Below are 24649 nucleotides of genomic sequence, written 5' to 3' on the forward strand. Positions count from 1 at the left end.
CTATAAAGGACCCTGGGTCCCAGCCTCTCTCATAACACTCATAACATTTTTCTTGTTGCTGTGTTAGCTTTGACTATGTAAGGCTGTAGCCATGCTACAGTGGTTGGACTGATTTAAACAACCATATAGTCTGATTGTGTAAGACTCAGTCTTAGCTAGAGTTGGGACTATATAAGTGCATAAATGACATAGTGTCTCCCCTCTATGTAACTTAATATTCCTCTGGGGATTCAGAGGTAGGGAGGGCAGTACCAGCTGGGGATGTGCTGAGATGGTTCCCAGTAAGGTTAGTATTTGAGATGGGCCAGAAGGAAAGATGGGGTCAGGACTCAGGGTGTCTGAGTAGAGGTCATCTGGGGAGTGTGGGCTTTGATGCTGGTCAATCACTGGGGGCATTAAGTGTGGTGGACACTCTCGGAGGTGCTGTAGAGAGATCAGGAAGGAGTGTTGTGTTTGGGGTCAGTTTGCTGGTGTTGGGGAAATCTCGGCAAGGAATCAGAAAAAGAAAAGTATCAATGTTTGAAATGATTAATTAGTGAGTGAGATTCTGAAATTATATTGTTTTGAGAGGAAAGAAGAATTGCAAAAGAGATAAACTGTGGTAGAACAGATGAGAGCTCCCACATGGCTGACGATGGGAGAAGTGGTGTGGAGAGAGGACTAAGGCTTCAGTGGTTGACAGCCTGCAGAGAAGTCCTCAGACCACTGCCTGTTCATCTTGCCACCTGCTGGACACAGGTTTGGTGTGGACAGAAGTAGCTTTGCCTAGTATTAGGTTCTCTGTGAGCCTAGATGAGAAGAGGAGGGAATGAGAGGAGCAAGTCTCCCGCCAGCTGGTCTTTGAGAGAAATGCAAGGATCCTGTCTTTCTTTTCCTGCACAAGGGTTTTCATGTTCAGTTTTTACCAGTTTTTCTTTTGAAGTAGAAGTTTTGCAATTACATTTATGGCTCTGAGGCATGATAGGCGGGGTGTCAAGGACTTGAAGAGTCTTTATGTTGTTTAAGGTAGTAGATTACTATTTGTGTGTTGTTTTCTTTCTCAAACATCCTCACATGCTTGTTTCAGTTGGCCCTTTGTTGGTAAGAATTCAGTTTGCCTGTGGGTGCCAGAGTTACCCATTTAAAGCTGATTACACAGGTCATGTGTTTTTTCTCATGCAAGAATCCTTATAAAGTTCTATATGAGATTCCTGCTGCTACCATTACAAATCACCACAAACCAGGTGGGCTGAAACCACAGGAATGTATTGTTTAACCGTCCTGGAGGCTAGAAGTCTGAAACCAAGGTGTCAGGAGGGTCAGAATCCCTCTGAATTAGATAAGAGAGCATCCTTTCTTGCCTCTGTTAGCTTTGAGTGGTTACAGACAAATCTTGGCATTCCTTCACTTGTAAATGCCATCACTCTAGCCTCTGTCTCCATCATCAGGTAGCTTTGTGTGTGTGTGTGTGTGTTTGTGTATATCTGTCTCAGCATCTCTCTTAAGGACACTGATCATATTGGATTCAGAGCCCACCCTACTCCACTGTGATCTTACCTTAATTGATTACATCTACAACAACTGAATTTCCAAATAAAGTCACATTTTCAGGTAGTTGGGATTAGGACTTCAGCATATCTTTTTTTGTGGGGATATAATTTACCTGATAACAAGTCCCAAGGCTAGTGTGATTCTCCATGGTGTTAGGGACCCAGAATCTTTCTTGTTACTTCACCGCATGTGACCTTGATCCAGCTTGCAGCCTCCAACGCCCAGGTTTTAGGGTAGAGGAAGGTCCTGGTTATTGTTAGTTTCCACTGACCTGGCTTTAGTCACATGGCTACATCTATCTGCTCCAGAGGCTGGAGACAGAGGGCCTCTTTCAGGCTGCCATGTGTCAGCTAAAATCCAGAGTTTGTTAACCACTGAAGAATGAGAGCAGATTTTGAGCACAGCCAGTAGTCTCTGCAACATGTTCACAGTTTTGGGGACCTTGAAGAGTGGGAGTGGTATGAATTGTTTGTTCAGTATCTTTACCACTCTAGCTTTTCTCATAGAATTATGTTAAGGATTTGCAAGGCAAGAGGGAGTTTTCTTGTGTGTGTTTGTCCTATGTGAGACTTCCCTGGTGGCTCAGACTGTAAAGTGTCTGCTTACAATGCAGGAGACCTGGGTTCAATTCCTGGGTCAGGAAGATCTCCTAGAGAAGGAAATGGTAACCCACTCCAGTATTCTTGCCTGGAATATCCCATGGACAGAGGACCTTGGTAGGCTACAGTCCATGGGGTCGCAAAGAGTCGGACACGACTGAATGACTTCAGTTATTTTCACTTGTCCTGTGTAGCAGTTCATAGAACTTTGTTTTGTTCAGCTACATTGCATCAGTTAGCTGCTAAGTAGTGTAGAGAATAAGAAGTGGTAGGTGCAGCCATTCCTGCTGTGGAGGAGAGAGGGCATTGACTAAGGAGAAGAGACAGTGATTGTGAAAAGATGCTGGTAAAATATTTTTTAAGGTGTAGAAACTTAAGAGCATTTTCTTTTTAGAATGATGACTTAAGTGATAGTTAATGACAAGCAGTGATATGGATTTGACACACACGAGGGGGAAAGCAGAGTGTACAGGGTTTGCACTCAGAGTCTCTGTTGTTGGTCTTGTGTTCCCAGCCTGTCCTGTGCCACCTGCTTCCTAACGGCCTTCCTCTCTGTGTTCTAGCAGTGTTGCATGGTGCTTGGCACATGGTGGGATTCAGTTAGTATTTATGAAATAATTTCCTACCAGCTCACCTGTTTATTGTTGGTAACACAAAAGTAAAACAATAAAAATGTCCAGGTTCTAAATGTATAGGAGTTTGAAGCCATATTTTCTTCTTAGAGAGGAACCAGTACACTTGTTGAGAAAGTAACAAAGATAGCCTCATGGCCAGGAATTCTTATTTATTTATTATACACACACACACAGACACACACACATACATGCTCTATATAAGTGTGTATATGCTATGTTTTATATATATATATATATATATATATATATGCTATGTTTTATATATATATATATGCTATACTCTATTATATACTTAGTTGTACATATAATAATGATATATTACATACTATATACTATTTAATATTTCTCATGTGAACCAAGACCTAATAAAATACAGTTGTAAAATGATAGGTAGGTATAAATGATAGGTATAAAACTTTTTATTGCCAATTCCAGAGAAGCAGTTGTTTTGTTTGTGCTTTGTTCTTGCAGTATAAACAATCTATGTTTTGCTTTTTTTCTGTAGAACTTTTTGTTACTTGATGAGATAACACAGTGCTACCCTCTGCTGCCATCAGATGGTAAAACAATCGTGGATGTGCAAGCTTTTACAGCTTCTTGGGAAAAGGTAAGAAACTTTGCTTTCCAAAATTATGACTGCTAAAAGATAACTGTGACATAGATTTATTGGAGAATTTTGAGATTTTACATATACTGTAAAATGTGACTTGCTCATTTACTTAGAATATATTATAAAAATTCTCAGAATCAGGGATGAGATTTGCAATGAATGGAGATTAAGTGTAAAATCAGCCTGAGGCATTTGACATGTTACTCTTTTTCTCATTTTCAAGAGAGCTTTCAGTGTATTAGCACATGTTGAACTTAAAGTATATAAATTCTTCTTTTAATTTTTAGTTTATTTTTCATCATGTTTTATTACAGAGTATTAAATATAATTCCCTGTGCTATACAGTAGGATCACCTTAAACAAAAGATATAGAACACAAATAGCTTTTCTTGAAAACCCAGATCGAATATTTTGAGCTGAAGTGTGAAGTGTCAGTTGCTTCACTTGTCTCTGAGTCTTTGTGACTGCATGGACTGTAGCCCACCAGGCCCCTCTGTCCATGGGGATGGATGCCCACTCCAGCATTTCTGTTGTTGTTGTTGTTCAGTCGCTCAGTCATGTCCAAATCTGTGTGACTCCATAGACTGCAGCATGCAAGACTCCCTTGTGCATCACCAGCTCCAGGAGCTTGCTCAAACTCATGTCCATCGAGTCAGTGATGCCATCCAACCATCTCATCTTCTGTTGTCCCCTTCTTCTGCCTTCAGTCTTTCCCAGCATCAGGGTCTTTTCTAATGAGTCTACTCTTCGCATCAGGTGGCCGAAGTATTAGAGTTTCAGCTTCAGCGTCAGTCCTTCCAATGAATATGCAAGATTGATTTCCTTTAGGATTGACTTGTTTGATCTCCTTGCTGTTCAAGGGACTCTCAAGAGTCTTCTCTAACACCACAGTTCAAAAGCATCAATTCTTCAGTGCTCAGCCTTCTTTATGGTGAAAACTGTCACATCCATACATGACTACGGGAAAAACCATAGCTTTGACTAGATGGGCCTTTATCAGCAAAGTAATGTCTTTGCTTTTTAATACACAGTCTAGGTTTGTCATAGCTCTTGTGCCAAGGAGCAAGCATCTTTGAATTTCATGGCTGCAGTCCCTGTCTGAAGTGATTTTGGAGCACAAGAAAATAAAATCTGTCACTGTTTCCACTTTCTATTTGCCATGAAGTGATGGGACCAGATGCCATGATCTTAGTTGTTCGAATGTTGAGTTTTTTTTTTTTTTTTTTTCTGGAACTCTTGCTTTTTTAAAAAAATTTTATTTTATTTTTAAACTTTACATAATTGTATTAGTTTTGCCAAATATCAAAATGAATCCGCCACAGGTATACATGTGTTCCCCATCCTGAACCCTCCTCCCTCCTCCTTCCCCATACCATCCCTCTGGGTCATCCCAGTTCACTAGCCCCAAGCATCGAATGTTGAGTTTTAAGCCAACATTCACTCTTTTTCACTCTCCTCTTTCACCGTCATCAAGAGGCTCTTTAGTTCCTCTTAATTCTCTGCTATTAAGTGGCATCATCTGCATGTTTAAGATTATTGATATTCTATCAGAATTCTAGATTCCATTTTGTGATCATCTAGCCATTCTGCATCATGTAATCTGTATAAAAGATAAACAAGTAGGGTGACCATATACAGCTTTGATGAACTCCTTTCCTGATTTTGAACCAGTCTGTTGTTGCATGTCCAGTTCTAACTGTTGCTTCTTGACCTGCATTCAAGTTTCTCAGGAGGCAAGTAAGGTGGTCTGGTATTCCCATCTCTAGAAGAATTTTCCACAGTTTGTTGTGATCCACACAGTCAAAGGCTTTAGTCAATGAAGCAGAAGTAGATGTTTTTCTGGAATTATCTTGCTTTTCTGTGATCCAACAGATATCGGCAATTTGATCTCTGGTTCCTCTGCCTTTTCTAATTCCAGCTTATACATCTGAAAGTTCTCAGTTTACATACTGCTGAAGCCTAGCTTGAAGAATTTTGAGCAATACTTTGCTAGCACATGAAATGAGTGCAATTGTATGGTAGTTGGAAAAAAGAAGGAAACTTCCTAAAGTGAGCTAAAGCTACCTCAAATCCCCAAAGAGATAAAATCTGATGAAGAGGTCTCCAGGACACAATATCTTAAAATAGGAAAGAGAAAAATGTGGGTTATATTTTGCATATCAATTATGTTGATTATTGTTATATTTTCCACTTTCTAAAAAAATTGTTACGTTATTAAAATGGGTAAATTAAATTAAAAACTTTAATTTGTAGGCATCCAAGACCCCAAGCCTTCAAGGACTTTCCTTTACTGTCAGACCTGGTGAACTGTTAGCTGTGGTCGGACCTGTGGGAGCAGGAAAAGTAAGTTGATGATGTCTTTTGCTTGATGCAACACCACAGATCAGTCGCTCAGTCGTGTCTGACTCTTTGCGACCCCATGAATTGCAGCACGCCAGGCCTCCCTGTCCATCACCAACTCCCGGAGTTCACTCAGACTCATGTCCATTGAGTCAGTGATGCCATCCAGCTATCTCATCCTCTGTTGTGCCCTTATCCTTTTGCCCCCAATCCCTCCCAGCGTCAGAGTCTTTTCCAATGAGTCAACTCTTCGCCTGAGGTGGCCAAAGTACTGGAGGTTCAGCTTTAGCATCATTCCTTCCAAAGAAATCCCAGGGCTGATCTCCTTCAGAATGGACTGGTTGAATCTCCTTGCAGTCCAAGGGACCCTCAAGACTCTTCCCCAACACCACAGTTCAAAAGCATCAATTCTTCAGCACTCAGCCTTCTTCACAGTTCAACTCTCACATCCATACATGACCACAGGAAAAAACCATAGCCTTGACTAGATGAACCTTTGTTGGCAGAATAATGTCTCTGCTTTTGAATATGCTATCTAGGTTGGTCATAACTTTCCTTCCAAGGAGTAAGCATCTTTTAATTTCGTGGCTGCAGTCACCATCTGCAGTGATTTTGGAGCCCAGAAAAATAAAGTCTGACACTGTTTCCACTGTTTCCCTGTCTATTTCCCACGAAGTGACAGGACTGGATGCCATGATCTTCGTTTTCTGAATGTTGAGCTTTAAGCCAACTTTTTCACTCTCTACTTTCACCTTCATCAGGAGGCTTTTTAGTTCCTCTTCACGTTCTGCCATAAGGGTGGTGTCATCTGCATATCTGAGGTTATTGATATTTCTCCTGGAAATCTTGATTCCAGCTTGTGTTTCTTCCAGCCCAGAGTTTCTCATGATGTACTCTGCATATAAGTTAAATAAACAGGGTGACTATATACAGCCCTGATGTACTCCCTTTCCTATTTGGAACCAGTTTGTTGTTCCATGTCCAGTTCTAACTGTTGCTTCCTGACCTGCATACACATTTCTCAAGAGGCAGATCAGGTGGTCTGGTATTCCCATTTCTTTCAGAATTTTCCACAGTTTACTGTGATCCACACAGTCAAAGGCTTTGGCATAGTCAATAAAGCAGAAATAGATGTTTTTCTGGAAATCTCCTGCTTTTTCCATGTTCCAGCGGATGTTGGCAATTTGATCTCTGGTTCCTCTGCCTTTTCTAAATCCAGCTTGAACATCAGGCAGTTCACGGTTCACATATTGCTGAAGCCTGGCTTGGAGAATATTAAGCATTACCTTACTAGCGTGTGAGATGAGTGCAATTGTGAGGTAGTTTGAGCATTCTTTGGCATTGCCTTTCTTTGTGATTCGAATGAAAACTGACCTTTTCCAGTCCTGTGGCCACTGCTGTGTTTTCCAAATTTGCTGGCATATTGAGTGAAGCACTTTCACAGCATCATCTTTCAGGACCTGGAACAGCTCAACTGGAATTCCATCACCTCCACTAGCTTTGTTCATAGTGATGCTTTCTAAGGCCCACTTGACTTCACATTCCAGGATGTCTGGCTCTAGCTCCTGTTAAATTCTCAGAATTGAGCCCACCAGATCTGTGTGTGACTCAGTTTGAGTTGAGGGTATCTAGAACAGTGTCTCTCTAGGTGTGTTCATGGAACATTCATTTTACAAGAATGTTTCATGGCGAAATAAATCTGGATAAACGCACACTATCTTTTTTTCCTTGGTGCTTCCCGTTTCCCAGTTAGGAACTGCCTGTGCGGAATTTGGATGTCTCGGTGAAGGAAAGTATTTATGTGACAGCTGTTCTGGATTAAATTAAATTAAATCAGACTTAAATTGAAGAAAGTGGGGGAAACCAATAGACCGTTCAAGTATGACCTAAATCAAGTCTCTTATGGAAGTGGAAATGAGAACTAGATTTAAGGGACTAGATCTCACAGACAGAGTGCCTGATGAACTATGGATGGAGGTTCGTGACTTTGTACAGGAGACAAGGATCAAGACCATCCCCAAGAAAAAGAAGTGCAAAAAGGCAAAATGGCTGTCTGAGGAGGCCTTACAAATAGCTGTGAAAAGAAGAGAAGCAAAAAGCAAAGGAGAAAAGGAAAGATATACCCATTTGAATGCAGAGTTCCAAAGGATAGCAAGGAGAGATAAGAAAGCCTTCCTAAGCAATCAATGCAAACAAATAGAGGAAAACAATAGAATGGGAAAGAATAGAGATCTCTTCAAGAAAATTAGAGATATCAAGGGAACATTTCATTCAAAGATGGCCACAATATAGGACAGAAATGGTAGGGAACTAACAGATGCAGAAGATATTAAGAAGAGTGGCAAGAATACACAGAAGAACTGTACAAAAAAGATCTTCACGATCCAGATAATCACAATAGTGTGATCACTCACCTAGAGCCAGACATAATGCAATGTGAAGTCAAGTGGGCCTTAGGAAGCATTATTACAAACAAAGCTAGTGACGGTTTTGGAATTCCAGTTGAGCTCTTTCAAATCCTGAAAGATAATGCTGTGAAAGTGCTGCACTCAATATGTCAGCAAATTTGGAAAACTCCGCAGTGGCCACAGGACTGGAAAAGGTCAGTTTTCATTCCAATCCCAAAGAAAGGCAATGCCAAAGAATGCTCAAACTACCGCACAATTGCACTCATCTCACACGCTAGTAAAGTAATGCTCAAAATTCTCCAAGCCAGGCTTCAGAAATACCTGAACCATAAACTTCCAGATGTTCAAGCTGGTTTTAGAAAAGGCAGAGGAAACAGAGATCAAATTGCCAACATGTGCTGGATCACTGAAAAAGCAAGAGAGTTCCAGTAAAATATCTACTTCTGCTTTATTTACTATGCCAAAGCCTTTGACTGTGTGGATCACAGTAAACTGTGGAAAATTCTGAAAGAGATGAGAATACCAGACCACCTGACATGCCTCCTGAGAAACCTGTATCCAGGTCAGGAAGTAACAGTTAGAACTGGACATGGAACAACAGACTGGTTCCAAATCAGAAAAGGAGTACGTCAAGACTGTATATTGTCACCATGCTTATTTGTATGCAGAGTACATCATGAGAAATGTTGGGCTGGAAGAAGCACAAGCTGGAATCAAGATTGCTGGCAGAAATAGCAATAACCTCAGATATGCAGATGACACCACCCTTATTGCAGAAAGTGAAGAAGAACTAAAGAGCCTCTTGATGAAAGTGAAAGAGGAAAGTGAAAAGTTGGCTTAAAACTCAACATTCAGAAAACTAAGATCATGGCATCCAGTCCTATCACTTCAAAGGAAATAGACAGGGAAACAGTGGAAACAGTGGCTGACTTTATTTTTTTGGGCTCCAAAATCACTGCAGATCGTGATTGCAGCCATGAAATTAAAAGATGCTTACTCCTTGGTAAGAAAATTATGACCAACCTAGACAGCAGATTAAAAAGCAGAGACATTACTTTGTCAATAAAGGTCCGTCTAGTCAAGGCTATGGTTTTTCCAGTGGCCATGTATGGATGTGAGAATTGGACTATAAAGAAAGCTGAGCACTGAAGAATTGATGCTTTTGAACTGTGGTGTTGGAGAAGACTCTTGAGAGTCCCTTGAACTGCAAGGAGGTCCAACCAGTCCATCCTAAAGGAGATCAGTCCTGGGTGTTCATTGGAAGGACTGATGTTGAAGCTGAAACTCCAATACTTTGGCCACCTGATGGAAAAAGCTGACTCTTTGGAAAAGACCCTGATGCTGGGAAAGATTGAAGGCAGGAGGAGAAGGGGATGACAGAGGATGAGATGGTTGGATGGCATCACTGACTCAGTGGACATCAGTTTGGGTAAACTCTGGGAATTGGTGATGGACAGGCAGGCCTGATGTGCTGCGGTTCATGGGGTTACAAAAAATCAGACATGACTGAGCAACTGAACTGATACTGTTCAGGATAGACAGAGACAATGGGGACTTCTTTTCATCTTTGTGGCCCTTCCAGGATATCTGGAGATCATAAAGGCTCTTCCCGGAATCTTTGAGCATTTCCTCCTATGACTTGACATGATCCCATCAGTGCATGTGTAGTGAATGTGCAGCCATGTGCTGGAGATAAAGGTACAGAAGTGAGAAAGACCCTGACTGTCTGCCTTTCAGAGACAATCATGTTGTGGGTTGAGACAGATATGCAGTCATATTATTTCAGCCCAGTGTCATGAGCACTCTGATGGTGTGGATACACACACGCCACATCTGTGTGATGTTGAAGATTGAAAGGCAAGGTGCACATACCCTTGGTCTGAAACAACAAAATTCAGAAACCTAATGTGAGGTGTGGGCTTCCCTGGTGGCTCAGTGGTAAAATAATCCCCTGCTAATGCAGGAGACACAGGTTCGGTCCCTGGTCTGTGAAGTTCCCACTTCCCAGTTGTGGAGCAACTAATCCCATGCACCACAACTGTTGGGCCTCTGCTCTGGGGCCTGGAGGTGCAACAACTGAGCCCACGGGCCACAACTGCTGAAGCCTGCCTGCTAGAGCCTCAACAAGAAAACCCCCATGCACTGCAGTGATGACCCAGTGCAAGCAAAAATAAATAAAATTAGAATTGTGGTATGGCAGAAACTGACACAACATCGTTAAAAAGTAAATGAAAAAGATAAAAGAACTAAAAATAAATACAATTATTTTTTAAAATGTGGGATGTGTACATGAAAGGGTGTTGATTTTCTCTGTCATGGACTTTTGCTCTGCAGACACAACTTACTTGAGAGTTCTTTCAGTTGGCTATATTCTTCACACATAGCTTTTTAAGAACAAGTGTTTGTCAAGTAAAGGATACCAGATGCAGGAACAATTGCACTGAACATCATATATATCAAATACACATCCTGCTGGGCTCTGCTAGAGAAGGATGTTGCTGCTGCTGCTGCTGCTTCTAAGTTGCTTCAGTCGTGTCCAAATCTGTGCGACCTCATAGACGGCAACCCACCAGTCTCCCCCTTTCCTGGGATTCTCCAGGCAAGAAAACTGGAGTGGGTTGCCATTTCCTTCTCCAATGCATGAAAGTGAAAAGTGAAAGTGAAGTTGCTTAGTCATGTCCAACTCTTAGCGACCCCATGGACTGCAGCCTATCAGGCTCCTCCGTCCATGGAGTTTTTCAGGCAAGAGTACTGGAGTGGGTTGCCATTGCCTTCTCCAAGAGAAGGATGTTAAACATTCTCAATTATTCTTTGCTGAGTAGAATTTCACCTGGGGGGATACTCGGGCAGAGTAGATTGTTTATACTATTAATATATTCCTTATCCATCGTTTTCATTGACCATGAGTGTTATTTTCACTTTTTGTTTGTTTGTTTTGGTCTCAACTGTGAGAGCTGTACTTTATCCTGTTGAAGGAAAGGGTTCTATCACGTATCAAGCGCCAGAGTGGGGTCAGCTGTGCTGTGGGGCGTGTTCCATCCTGAGTGCACCCTGTTCACGTGTGTGTGTTGCCATCTGTTTCAGTCGTCACTACTGAACGCTCTGCTGGGGGAGCTTCCCCCAAGCCAGGGACAGGTCAGCGTGCATGGGAGGATCGCATATGTTTCTCAGCAGCCCTGGGTGTTTCCAGGGACTGTAAAGAGTAACATTTTATTTGGGAAGAAATATAAAGAAGACAGATATGAAGAAGTAATAAGGGCTTGTGCATTGGAAGAGGTGAGTAATGACTTCTGAGTTGCATATACTTGAATTTCATTTTTTTTTAATATAAATTTATTTATTTTAATTGGAAGATAATTACTTTACAATATTTTATTGGTTTTGCCATACATCAACATGAATCCGCCACGGGTATTCACGTGTTCCCCATCCCGAACCACCCTCCCACCTCCCTCCCTATACCATCCCTCTGGGTCATCTCAGTGCACCAGCCCCAAGCAACGAGTATCATGCATCAAACCTGGACTGGAGATTCATTTCATATATGACGTTATACATGTTTCAATGCCATTCTCCCAAATCATCCCACTCTCTCCCTCTCCCACAGAGTCCAAAAGACTGTTCTATACATCTGTGTCTCTTTTGCTGTCTCGCATACAGGGTTATCGTTACCATCTTTCTAAATTCCATATATATGCATTAGCATATTGTATTGGTGTTTTTCTTTCTGGCTCACTTCACTCTGTATGATAGGCTCCAGTTTCATCCACCTCATTAGAACTGACTCAAATGTATTCTTTTTAATGGCTGTGTAATACTCCATTGTGTATATGTACCATGGCTTTCTTATCCATTCATCTGCTGATGGACATCTAGGTTGCTTCCATGTCCTGGCTATTATAAACAGTGCTGCGATGAACATTGGGGTACACGTGTCTCTTTCAATTCTGGTTTCCTCAGTGTGTATGCCCAGCAGTGGGATTGCTGGGTCATAAGGCAGTTCTATTTCCAGTTTTTTAAGGAATCTCCACAGTGTTCTCCATAGTGGCTGTACTAGTTTGCATTGCCACCAACAGTGTAAGAGTGTTCCCTGTGATAGTGGTTTACACTACAAGGTTTGTTAAAAGTTCTTTTTAAAAAATAAATTTTTGAATGTTGCTTAACATTTAAGTTGGTCTTTTGGATAAATCAGCTGCTGCTAAGTCACTTCAGTCATGTCCAACTCTGTGCGACCCCATGAACTTCAGCCTACCAGGCTCCTCCATCCATGGTATTTTCCAGGCAACAGTACTGGAGTGGGGTGCCATTGCCTTATCCGGATGAATCAGCAGGCTTACATAAATAAGCATATGTATTTACATATGCTGTTGTTTTAATTCTTATAGGTTAGTAACACAGAATATATTATCTGAAGGGGGGATTGTTTTATTCTGTGAAGTTTTCATTCACTTTCAACATTTTTTAATGGAAAGTTATAAATATTTATAAAAAAGAGAGCATGGTGTAATGAACCCTCATGTACCCACCCCCAGCTTCACCCAGAATCAGCTGGTGGCCAGTCTTGCTGCATCTCTACCCCTGCCAGCCCCACCCCAACCCCAGAGTATTGTGGAGCCGATCCTAGACCTCAGATCAGTTCATCTGTAAACATTTAATTATTTTTCTCTAAAAGATAGGAAAGCTTTGGGGAAAAAATCACTACTTTATTTCATCTGAAATATACCTCAAATTCCTGAGTATCACCCACCTGCTAGTCTGTGTTTACCTGCTGCTGATCATCTCACTGAGAAATCTTCACCACTGTTGGAACCCACACAAGGTCTGCCCCTTGCACTTGGCTGATGCCTCCTTGGTCCCATTTAGTCTGTGAGGTTTTCTCACCACTTCATTTTTGACTTGTAATTTATTATTTAAGGAAACCAGAATGGTTTAAAATTTCTTTTTAATACTGCATCATTTCACTGAGGGAGATTGTTTTCAGAAATGGCACTGAGTTTCACAGAGAACGGTAAGATGAAAGGTTTCACTGTATTTTGGGAATTAAATAAGATTAGTGAGTAAACGATGAGACTTAAAGTTAAGTGATAGGAGAATACAATTGACAAAAGCAAGGAAAAAGAGTAAATAATGTTAAATACTATGTTACTCTCTTGGGTTGTAAAAAACCAGTGAATAATATCATTAAAGGTCTCCCCCTGGGGTCTCTTCAGTGCAGTCTGGACATCTGACTGCTCTTTTGTACTGTGAGGAAAAGACAGGGACAGATTTTCAAAGGTGTGGTATTGAAGGCTCCAGACCTGCTTTGTGAGGAAATCGTGATTCTCCTGGAACAAGGGCTTGAACATCACAGGTTGCATCAGGTGTGTGTGTTCATGCTAAATCAGTTCTGTTGTGTCCAGCTCTGTGGCCCTATGAACTGTAGCTTGCCAGACTCCTCTGTCCATGGGATTCTCCAGGCAAGAATACTAGAGTGGGTTGCCATTTCCCTCCCCAGGGGATCATCCCAACCCAGGGATCAATCCTGAGTCTCTGTCTCCTGCATTGGTGGGTGGGTTCTTTACCACCAGCGCCACCTGGGAAGCCCTGCATCAGGTGAGCAGCATTTCACAATGATGTGGACACACAGAATTGCTTGTTTAATGGGCTCGCTTCTTTACTCCAGGTTCTTGTTCATGGGTGACTGTACATTTGCAGAAATGATATCAGGTTAGCAGGAATAAGCTAGATTTTTATTAAATGGTCTAGATACTATATATGGAGAAGGCAATAGCAACCCACTCCAGTACTCTTGCCTGGAAAATCCCATGGACGGAGGAGCCTGGTGGGCTGCAATCCATGGGGTTGCTACGGGTTGGGCACAACTGAGTGACTTCACTTTCACTTTTCACTTTCATGCATTGGAGAAGGAAATGGCAATCCAGTGTTCTTGCCTGGAGAATCCCAGGGACGGGGGAGACTGATGGGCTGCCGTCTATGGGGTCGCACAGAGTCAGACACGACTGAAGGGACTTAGAAGCAGATACCATATAAGAAGGGAAAGCAAATGCAGAACAGTGAGAACAGTAGCTCCCATTAATTCATAGTCTCCGTGCAAATCATTTTTCTGCCTTTCACACATGTGCATGCACACACCTAAAAAGGTTTATGAGTTATTCATTCTTTATGAGTATCTTCAATATTCCCATCTTCATCTTACAGTTAGTAAAACTGAGACCAGGACAGATGAGACACCTCATCTCTACATTTGTAGCTCAAGTTCAGATCCTCGGGACCAATGCTTTGTTGCAGGCCTTGTGGGTGACTGGACCACTAATGTGGGCAGTGTTCTTCGGCTTCACCCAATGGGACATGTGTGCAGCACAGACTTTGGTGGAACAGGCCCTGCAGGACTGGGATGCACAGCAGTTCTTCTGTACATGATTTGACGTCTATAAACATGGACTGCTCTCACGTTCTGCTGCATAGTTGGGACATGGAGTTGGGGTCCCTTGTGCCCATTCCTTCCTTGGCAGGAAGGGAGGCCCAGCATGGAGAAGTAGCGGAGAGGAGAGTTCTGGCCCCGGGTTCATCACTTGCCTGCTGTCACTCTGGACATGTCCTGTTACCTGCCTGGACCTCTGACATTTCTGCAGTAAAATGAGGACATTGGGTCAGAGGGTTTAGTTGCTGCTCTGAAATGTCATCTATGACTCTGATTAACAAGAGGTTAGCAAGGTCTTTATGACACCTGGGAATTAGTAAGTTATGAGAGCATCTGCTTATCTCCTTTTGGATTCCAGGTCTCAGTGGATGGACTTAAGGCAGGCACAGGAAATACTGGCGTCCTGTAGACACAGAGACGGCATAGACAGTGCGGTAGAAAAGGCTTGGCCTTTGGAGAGAAACAGTCCGGGGTAGTGACTCCAGGTGTTTGTCTCAATTTCCTTTCTTATTAAATGGGGGAGGGGGGATAACTGTATAAATTACAGAAAATGCCTGTGAAATGTAAACAAACCAGGGTTTCAGTAAGTGCTGGCCATTGTTGCTATTTCTAACCTTTTTCTCTCCATCCATCTATCCATGCATATAAATATAATAAAGATTTCTCCTTACTCTCACCTCCCCAAATCCTGGAGGAAAAGCCATAAAAAAGCAACATCTATTTATTTATTAAAATGTTATTTATTTTAATTGGAGGATTATTACAATATTGTGATGATTTTTACCATACATCAACATGAATTTGCCATGGGTATACATATCTCCCCCATCCTGAAACCATCTCCCACCTCTCTACCCACCGTATCCCTCTGGGTTTTCCCAGAGTACTGACTTTGGGTGCCCTACTTCATGCATCAAACTTGCACTGGTCATCTATTTTACACATGTTAATGTGTATGTTTCAAGCTATTCTCTCAAATCATCCCACTTTCACCTTCTTCCACTGAGTCCAAAAGTCTGTTCTTTACATCAGTCACCTTTGCTGCCTTGCATGTAAGATCATCATTACCGTCTTTCTAAAAGCAACATTTTTTATATAACATATGTTAAAAACAACTAGATGTATTATACTAGATCTTATTGAAGTAATCGTTTAAGTTCATTAAGCTGAAAACTTTTCTGTAACAAAATAGTGAGACATGAAGTAATCACACTGGCAGTATCAATTCAGGTTGATGACATCAACTCCATGGTCTAGGAGTCAGAAGGTTCAGGAATTGAGTCCCAGTTTCTCTGTTGATCAGGTGTGTGGGTTTGACTGTTTGATCCTTACAAGACTGTTACTTCATCTGTAAAATGGAGATAATAAGACTATCAACCTCATGAGGTTGTTTTGGGGATGAAATGTGGTTGTGATTTTAAAGCACCTGCTTGCTAAGGACATAACAAGCACTCAGTAAGTATTAGAATAGTTTTGAAGATAAACTAGTTTTTAACTATAAGCTCAGTCAGTTTCTGGTAAAATTATATCCATAAAATATGACATGTAAGAAAGAAGGTATTTGAGTATTAACTTCCATTGTTTGAGTTGGTATTTCTGTAGGTGCTCTGCTGCTGCTGCTGCTAAGTCACTTCAGTTGTGTCCGACTCTGTGTGACCCCATGGATGGCAGCCCACCAGGCTCCCCCATCCCTGGGATTCTCTAGGCAAGAACACTGGAGTGGGTTGCCATTTCCCTCTCCAATGCATGAAAGTGAAAAGTGAAAGTGAAGTTGCTCAGTCATGTCTGACTCTTAGTGACCCCATGGACTGCAGCCTACCAGGCTTCCCCGTCCATGAGATTTTCCAGTCAAGAGTACTGGAGTGCTCTACACACAGTATATTATATAAATCAACAATAATATTCTGTTACCATAATATAAGCAATATTGTGTGCAACATTTGTCTCCATGTTATCTTTAAGGCTTTTGAAAATGTTTAGTGAACACATATTTAAAGGTATCAAATTGATAAATTCTAGTTTAATATTTTTCTACATAGATCACTTACTTGGCCATAGGATAGTAAGTTTATTGACACTTACATGTCTAAGTGTAGAGGCCTTCAAGTCTTGAATTACTTAAGTGTTGTCTTCATTTCAAACATATCTTCAGTCACCACCTGGGCAGCATGATGTGAAAGAGTGGAAGACTCTGAACTGACATGAACTCATTCAAACTCCAGCTCTTCTGTTTAAAAGCTGACTGCCCTCAGACCAGTGATGTGGTCAGAGTTTCTCAGTTTCTTCATCTGTGAAATGGGGCCAACACTTACTGTGAAGCTTGCTGTGAGGATTAGAGATAATCAGCATCAGGTTCCAGAACAGAGCTTGGTACACAGATCTTACCCCCCAAGAGCTGTGAGAAGCCATGTGCATGTGTACAAATGATGGAGCAGAATAAGACGGGTCCTTCACGAGAAATGAGAGATGTAAACAGAACCCAGCAGGAAGAGAGACGAGTCCAGGATGGTTCCATGGGAGAGTGTGCTTGGGATGAGCCTGGAAAGATGGGCAGGATGCTGACAGGCCGTGAGAGGAGGGGCAATTCCACAAGGAAGAAAAGCTGTGAAGGAAGGCGGGTTCCTGCTGCTTGACTCTTATGTCCAGCCCTCCTCTGCAAGGGCCTCATGTCCAGCCCACGTTAACCATTTCAGCAGTCTGCTCCATGGTGCTTCTACTGTAAGTCTCCATCATCGCTGAAGGGCCCTTGATGTGCTTCTGGACAGATGGCATCAAACCAGCATCACCATTTCCTAGTTTACCTCTAGTGTGGTGTGTCTGCTGTTCAGTGAGAATTGGTTAAATTTTGGGGCTTCCCTGGTGGCTCAGACAGTAAAGAATCTGTCTGCAATGCAGGAAGACCTAGGTTCACTCCCTGGGTTGGAAAGATCCCCTGAAGAAGAAAATGGAAACCCACTCCAGTATTCTTGCCTGGAGAAGTCCATAGACAGAGGAGCCTGGTAGGCTATAGTCCATGGGATCACATAATTGGACTCGACTGACTAGCACTTACTTACTTACTTACTTAACTTAGAGGTAACAAATATGAATAAGAACACTTTGCTGTCAGTGGAAGGAACTATAATATATGCCCAACTAAGGCTTTTCCCCTTTGATCTAATCAGAATGTGGCAGCTGAGAAATCAACTGTACTTGCTTTTACTTCAAATCCTCCAAAATGTTTTTCCCCTTGGTGGCTTGTTCATATATAATTTGCAGAGTCAACAACACACTCAAAGTGTTACTACCAGACTCAGAGATAGTTTCTCATGTCCTGGAAAGAGAGGCTGTGAGTGCTTTTTTTCTAGAATGTGGTTGTTGCTGCTGCTAAGTCGCGTTAGTCATGTCCGACTCTGTGCGACCCCACAGACGGCAGCACACCAGGCTCCGCCGTCCCTGGGATTCTTCAGGCAAGACCACTGGAGTGGGTTGCCATTTCCTTCTCTAATGCATGAAAGGGAAAAGTGAAAGTGAAGTCGATCAGTCGTGTCTGACTCTTCTCGGGTCCCCATGGACTGTAGCCCACCAGGCTCCTCCGTCCATGGGATTTTCCAGGCAAGAGTACTGCAGTGGGGTGCCATTGCCTTCTCTGGAATGTGGTTAAGATTGCTGTATTACAATGTGGTGCTTTTTAAAGAAGAAAACCATTTGAACGACATGAAATCAAAGCAGAAAAATTAAGCAGAACAGTTTGTAAGGACTGTGAACAGTGAAAGAGAGGCCAAGTAATTCTGTGTGTGTGCTTGAGGCTGAGAACTTAACACAAAGCTCATTTTTTTTTTCAATGAAAACACAAAGCAAGAGATAGTATTAATTTCTGAGGTCAAGAAAGAAAGAATGTGAGGTAATTATAAATTATCACATCAGAACATTTGTTGCCTTTCATCAGATGCCCCTCTATTAAGATTTGAGTGAGTATGTGTCTGTGTTTTTGTGGTTGTCAGGGAGGGTTACGATGCAGTCTCTTTCTTCCATGGTGGTCATGTGCTTTGTATGTTATGATTCACGCTGTAAACAGGGTCCTACTGTTGGCTTGGTGAGAAAATAGGGATCAGTCACCAAGAGCAAGTTATAATCAACTCATGTCGTTTTTTCATTTGTGGAGGTGTTCACACGTTTCCTGAGATTCTCACAGCATCCTTGAATTCAGGGGCTCTGGTATCTGCAGCACATTCTATAGAAGAGGAAAATGAGACTCAGGGAGGTCAAAGGACTTGTTCATCATGGTGGCATCGGTGTGCTACTTGCTTTCTCTCCAAATTTGCTACAGTAGAGACAGAGAAGTGAGGGCTTCACCTGCAGAAAGGTACTGCTGTGCATCCTAGGTTGATGCCTCAGCAGTTCAGTGATAAAAACTCCAAACTCTGTCTATGACAGAATGTGCCAATTGACAATTATAGCAACCTAAGACTTCTAATATAATACCATGTAACTTAAGTCTAAGGCAGAGGAACCAGAGCTCAAATTCCCAACATCTGTTGGATCATAGAAAAAGCAAGAGAATTCCATAAAAGCATCTACTTCTGCCTCATTGATATGATAAAGCCTTTCACTGTGTGGATCACAACAAAGGGTGGAAAATTCCTAAAAGAGATGGGAATACCAGACCACCTTACCGGCCACCTACGAAACCTGCATGGAGGTCAAGAAGCAACAGCTAGAACTGGACATGGAACAACAGACTGATTCCAAATTAGGAAAGGAATACATCAAAGCTGTATATTGTCACCCTGCTTATTTAACTTACATGCACAGTACACCATGTGAAATGCCAGACTGGATGAAGCACAAGCTGGAATAAAGATTGCTGGGAGAAATATCAATAACCTCAGATATGCAGATGATATCACCCTTATAACAGAAAGCGAAGGGGTACTAAAGAGCCTCTTGATGAAGGTGAAAGAGGAGAATGATAAAGTTGGCTTAAAACTCAACATTCAAAAAATGAATATCATGGCATCTGGTTCCACCACTTCATGGCAATAGATGAGGAAACAATGGAAACAGTGACAGACTTTATTTTCTTGGGCTCCAACATCACTGCAGATGGTGACTGCAGTCATGAAATTAAAAACGTTTGCTCCTTGGAAGAAAAACTATGACAAACCTAGACAGCATATTAAAAGGCAGAACCATTACTTTACTAACAAAGGTCAATATAGTCAAAGGTATGGCTTTTCTAGTAGTCATGTATGGATGTGAGAGTTGGACCATAAAGAAAGCTGAGTGCAGAAGAACAGATGCTTTTGAACTGTGGTGTTGGAGAAGACACTTGAGAGTCCCTTGGACTGCAAGGAGATCAAACCAGTCAATCATAAAGGAAATCAACCCTGTATATTTATTAAAAGGACTGATGCTGAAGCTCCAGTGCTTTGACCACCTGATGGGAAGAACCAACTCGTTTCCTAATGATGATGCTGATGCTGAAAAGCTGATCCTGATGCTGAAAAAGATTGAATACAGGAGGAGAAGGGGATGACAAAGGACAAGCTGGCTGGATGGTATCCATGATTCAGTGGGCATGAGTTTGAACAAGCTCCAGGAGATGGTAAAGGACAAGGAAGCCTGGAGTGCTCCATTCCTTGCGATCACAAAGAGTCAGTTCAGTTCAGTCGCTCAGTCGTGTCTGACTCTTTACGACCCCATGAATCACAGCACGCCAGGCCTCCCTGTCCATCACCAACTCCCGGAGTTCACTCAGACTCACGTCCATCGAGTCAGTGATGCCATCCAGCCATCTCATCCTCTGTCGTCCCCTTCTCCTCCTGCCCCCAATCCCTCCCAGTATCAGAGTGTTTTCCAATGAGTCAACTCTTCGCATCAGGTGGCCAAAGTACTGGAGGTCCAGCTTTAGCATCATTCCTTCCAAAGAACACCCAGGGCTGATCTCCTTCAGAATGGACTGGTTGGATCTCCTTGCAGTCCAAGGGACTCTCAAGAGTCTTCTCCAACACCACAGTTCAAAAGCATAACAAAGAGTCAGACACAATTAAACGAGTGAACAACTACTTAAGCCTGATTTCTATCTTGTCAGTTTGGGAATGTTCTCGTCATCTATTCTTTTTTTTTCTCCATGGTACTCTGGGGAAAATAGGCTGATTTGTCTATTAACTTAGTAAATGATATTCAAATGTAACTTTTCATTGATTACCAGATCCTCAAGTTACAACTTTATTTCCTTCTTAGTTTTGAGTTTTCCTGCTTTCACAGACAATCATCTACTTAATCCAGCTGATATGCTGGGTGTCCTTTGAGCACACCTTTTCTTTCCTTTTGATTGTCCTGCCCAGCTTGCTCTTTCTGCTCCCATTTCTTGTACAGACCTTATCTGTCACTCACTTTAAGTATTATTGTGAAGACTAGCGTCAGGTGTTATCCCTTCTTTGAAAGTGGGAAGCTGAGGCAGAGATCAGCAAAATGTCTTTTTAAGAGACACTCATTCCTTTATAAAAACAAGTCCTGTGCCTTCACCTCCTGAGCCACCAGCTCTCACACCTGTGTCTCTAGCACAGACCTTCACACCTGCATGTACAACTGCACCGTGACACCACTGGGAGGTCATGTCAGGTTGTCCATGAGCGAAGTTCCCTAAACCGACATCCACCACCTTCCCTGACTCAGTAAATGGAGACCCTGTCCTTCCCCTTCCTCATCCCAAACACCACAATCTCCTCTGCTCTTACAGCCACACCCATCCTGTCAGCCGGCCTTTCGGACTCTGCCTTCAACATGTGCCTGGAGTGTGACCCCATCTCTCCATTCCCACTCTGGTCCTGACCACTGTCATCTCTCACCTTGATTATTCTGGTAGCCTCCTCACTTGTATCCACCCTCATCCTTCCCCACTTACTGTCTGTTTTCTGTAAAGCACAGGAGTGATTTCTTAAAACCTCAAACCAGATCTGTCCCCCTCCTCCTCTTACTGGAGTGCCCCCAGGCTCCTCCTGCTCTGTCTCCACCCTCACCCCCTCATTCTCACTCCACTCTCCTGCCTGCTTGTCCTGAACCCCTTGGGCATCTCCCTGTGGCCCCTGCACCCGCCCCTCCCTCTGTGAGGAGCAGCCTCTCCGGGTCTGCCTGAGCTCCCTCCTCCAGATATGCTCACACCCCCTCTGAGCAGAGCCCTCACATCCCAGTGTGAACTCACTTCCCTCCTTCACTCTCCATCCCCCTGAGCCGGCTTCCTTTTCCTTCCTCTCCTCAGTACTTGTGCTCAGGTTAATTTTCCATGTCATCTGTCTTCCATCACGGAAATGAACCCTAGAACCTTTGTTTCTTCACAACTGAGTTCACTGTGCCCAGAGCAATGCCTGTCATACAGTAAGTCCTCAGTAAATATCTGTTAAAATGGTCAAACGCATAGATGCTGTGCAAAACTACAGAATGAAAACAAATAAAATACACTGATAGGTTGTTGTTTTTTTTTTTTTTTTTTAATATTCAAGGTCACAGTTTAGTTACTCTGACTTATACCCACTGCTCTAGCTTCCCAGGTAGCTTGGTGGGAAAGAATCTACCTGCAAGTGCAGGAGACACAGGAGACACTGATTCGATCCCTGGGTCAGGAAGATCTCCTGGAGGAGGAAACAGCAAACCACTCCAGTGTTGCCTGGAGAATCCCATGGACAGAAGAGCCTGACAAGCCCTAGTCCATGGGGTTACAAAGAGTTGAATACGACTTAGCAGCTGAGCATGTATGAACGTTAATCAAATTCTTGTATGAGGAACTAATGCTAAAAGCGTAAGATGGTAGTAGAGGACAATTTATATCTTTTTCTTTCCCCCCTTTTCTATCTGTATAGGATTTACAGCTTTTGAAGGAAGGAGATCTAACTGAGATAGGAGAAAGAGGAACCCCACTGAGTGAGGGACAGAAAGCCCGGGTCAACCTCGCCAGGTAAATGGGGTTTCAGTTGCCATCCACCCCTCGTCCTCTGCGGCTCCTAGTGGACATGAGCACGCAGACCCCGCTCACCGGGTGGGGCTGTGTGAAGCAGGGTCTTGGTCCTTTCCCTGGGCTTATAGAAGGAACTTGAAGTTGTTAGACACCATTATGATTCAGCGATGAGACCCAGGGAATATGAAGTGTCCTCTCCTGATGTCTCTCTATGTTTTCTAGAGCCGTGTATCAGGATGCAGACATCTACCTCCTCGACGATCCGCTCAGCACAGTGGATGCAGTAGTCAGCAGGCACTTATTCGAACAGTGAGTTTGCTCCTGTTTTCTATCGTTTCTTCTTTCCAAGAGCCCTGTAGAGATGAAGGAAGAGAGCTCAGGCAGGTCTTTGTGCTCCAGGAGACTCAGCTCCCTCTGCCCTGGTGTCCCTCCCTCCCCTCCCTTCCATCCACAGAAGATCCATCATAGAGAAATCTTGCATCATGATGAGGTCAGGACAGGAAAATACAGCAGGTGCTTCCAGTGTGTGGGGGCCAGTGGGGTCTGTGCTTTAGGGAGTGACAGATGGCAGTTTGCTTCCTGCTACTTGCAGTTGATTACCAGACACTCTGGGTGGATCCAGATGTCAGGAATAAGATGATGTAGGGTTTTTAAATCAGAGAGTGAGACTCTTATAACCTGGTACTTGGCTGCCAGTTTTTTTCCTCTATCATTTGCTTAAGGCGTGTTAGAAGTGAAGTTTTCAGTACTGACATAGGGCTTCCATGGAAAGACCCTGTTGGTTTATGCTTGTCATTCTATCACTTTGGAAATAAAGTCTTTAGTAAGTATAGACTTAATAAAGTCTAGAATTTGAGAATTCCACATCTGAGTATGATTTCAATTATTTCATGTTATTTCATGGATGCTTACTAGAATTAATACTTAGACACTACAATGTAGTGTCACCTATAATCTGGCTTGAGTCTTGACTCTCATTCCTGTTTCTAAAATGTAGAACTTGTCAGTGGCTCCTGGTTGGCTACACAATGACTAAAGTAGGACAACTCTGATTCTTTTCTGTGTATACATACACTGACTGAGGCCTCTTATGGAGTCTAGACTGGCTTTTTCGAAAGCCTTGCAAACTTGTTTTTTTCCTAAAACAGCCTTCACATCTCCCCCATGGTCAGGTCGCTTGCTGTTGTTCACTTTGTTAAAGTCAATGAGCCTTCCAGCTGCACTTCTAAACACCCAGCTGTGTGCACTGAGATCAATGTCTTACTGCGCAAAACCTCTTAGTTTACAAGGAGGACAGTGAGCCAGGAGAGGGGAAGGACCCACACTGGGCAGAATAAGGGAGACTAGGATGCCCAGCTCTCATTCCTGCCTCTGAGGAACCTGTCTCTACATGGAGCTTGTTAAGACAGATGCCTGGGGAAAGCTCAGCAGAGTCAGGGTTTAGAGTGTTTTAATACAGGATAGTAGATGCTGAATGTAAAGTGGAAGTGTCAGCTGGAGGCTTTCACTGAAGTTGGAAAGCTCCCTGTGCACAGGGCTGGGCAGGAAGTACCCTGGGCGCCTGCAGGCTGGGCAGGTGTATAAGGACTGAGACGAGGACCCAGTCCTTTGCTGAAGCAAGAGTAGAAGCTCAGGTGTGGAGGGAGGAGAAAGTAAGGCTGTGAGGAGAACAGCAGGCACGTCCTCGCCTGGAGGAGGCGGGGTGTTCAGCAGAGAGAAGCTGTTTGGGAATTCTCGCTCTCAGGTCCTGTGTTAGTTTCTGGCACTGTGTCTGTCCAGGCTGCTCTCACAGGACACCAGAGCTGAGTGGCTTTAGAAATAACAAGTTTTTATCTCATGGTTTTGGACGCTGGGAAAGTCCAAGTCAAGGGGCTGAAAGATTCAGTCTGGTGAGGGTCCGATTCCTGCGGCCTCACGTGGTGGCAGAGGTGAGGGAGCCGTGTGGTTCCTTTTATCAGGGCACTAATCCCTTTCATGGAGGCTCCACCCCCATGACCTGGTCCCTCCTGGATGGCCCCACCTCCTGATATCAACACAGTTGGGATTAGGTCTCAATAGATGACTTTTGAGGAGTAAAACATTCAGTCTATAGCAAGTTGTCACAGATGGGGATGCTCAAAGAATAGAAATTAAATTTCTCACAGTTCTTGACGCTACAGGTTCAAGGTGT

At 43.0% G+C, this 24649-nt stretch overlaps 1 protein-coding gene across 1 annotated transcript in view; it reads left to right on the top strand.

The window, feature by feature from the left end:
* LOC101902555 (ATP-binding cassette sub-family C member 4) overlaps nucleotides 1–24649 on the top strand; it is a 313640-nt gene that overhangs the window by 82334 nt on the left and 206657 nt on the right. Inside the window, 5 exon segments of the mRNA XM_059884434.1 lie at nucleotides 3270–3371; nucleotides 5628–5717; nucleotides 11207–11398; nucleotides 22385–22479; nucleotides 22702–22788. Coding sequence (XP_059740417.1) covers nucleotides 3270–3371; nucleotides 5628–5717; nucleotides 11207–11398; nucleotides 22385–22479; nucleotides 22702–22788 — 566 coding nt within the window.

The sequence above is a fragment of the Bos taurus genome, unplaced genomic scaffold, assembly GCF_002263795.3.
Source record: "Bos taurus isolate L1 Dominette 01449 registration number 42190680 breed Hereford unplaced genomic scaffold, ARS-UCD2.0 Leftover_ScbfJmS_1899, whole genome shotgun sequence".
Lineage (NCBI taxonomy): Eukaryota > Metazoa > Chordata > Mammalia > Artiodactyla > Bovidae > Bos > Bos taurus.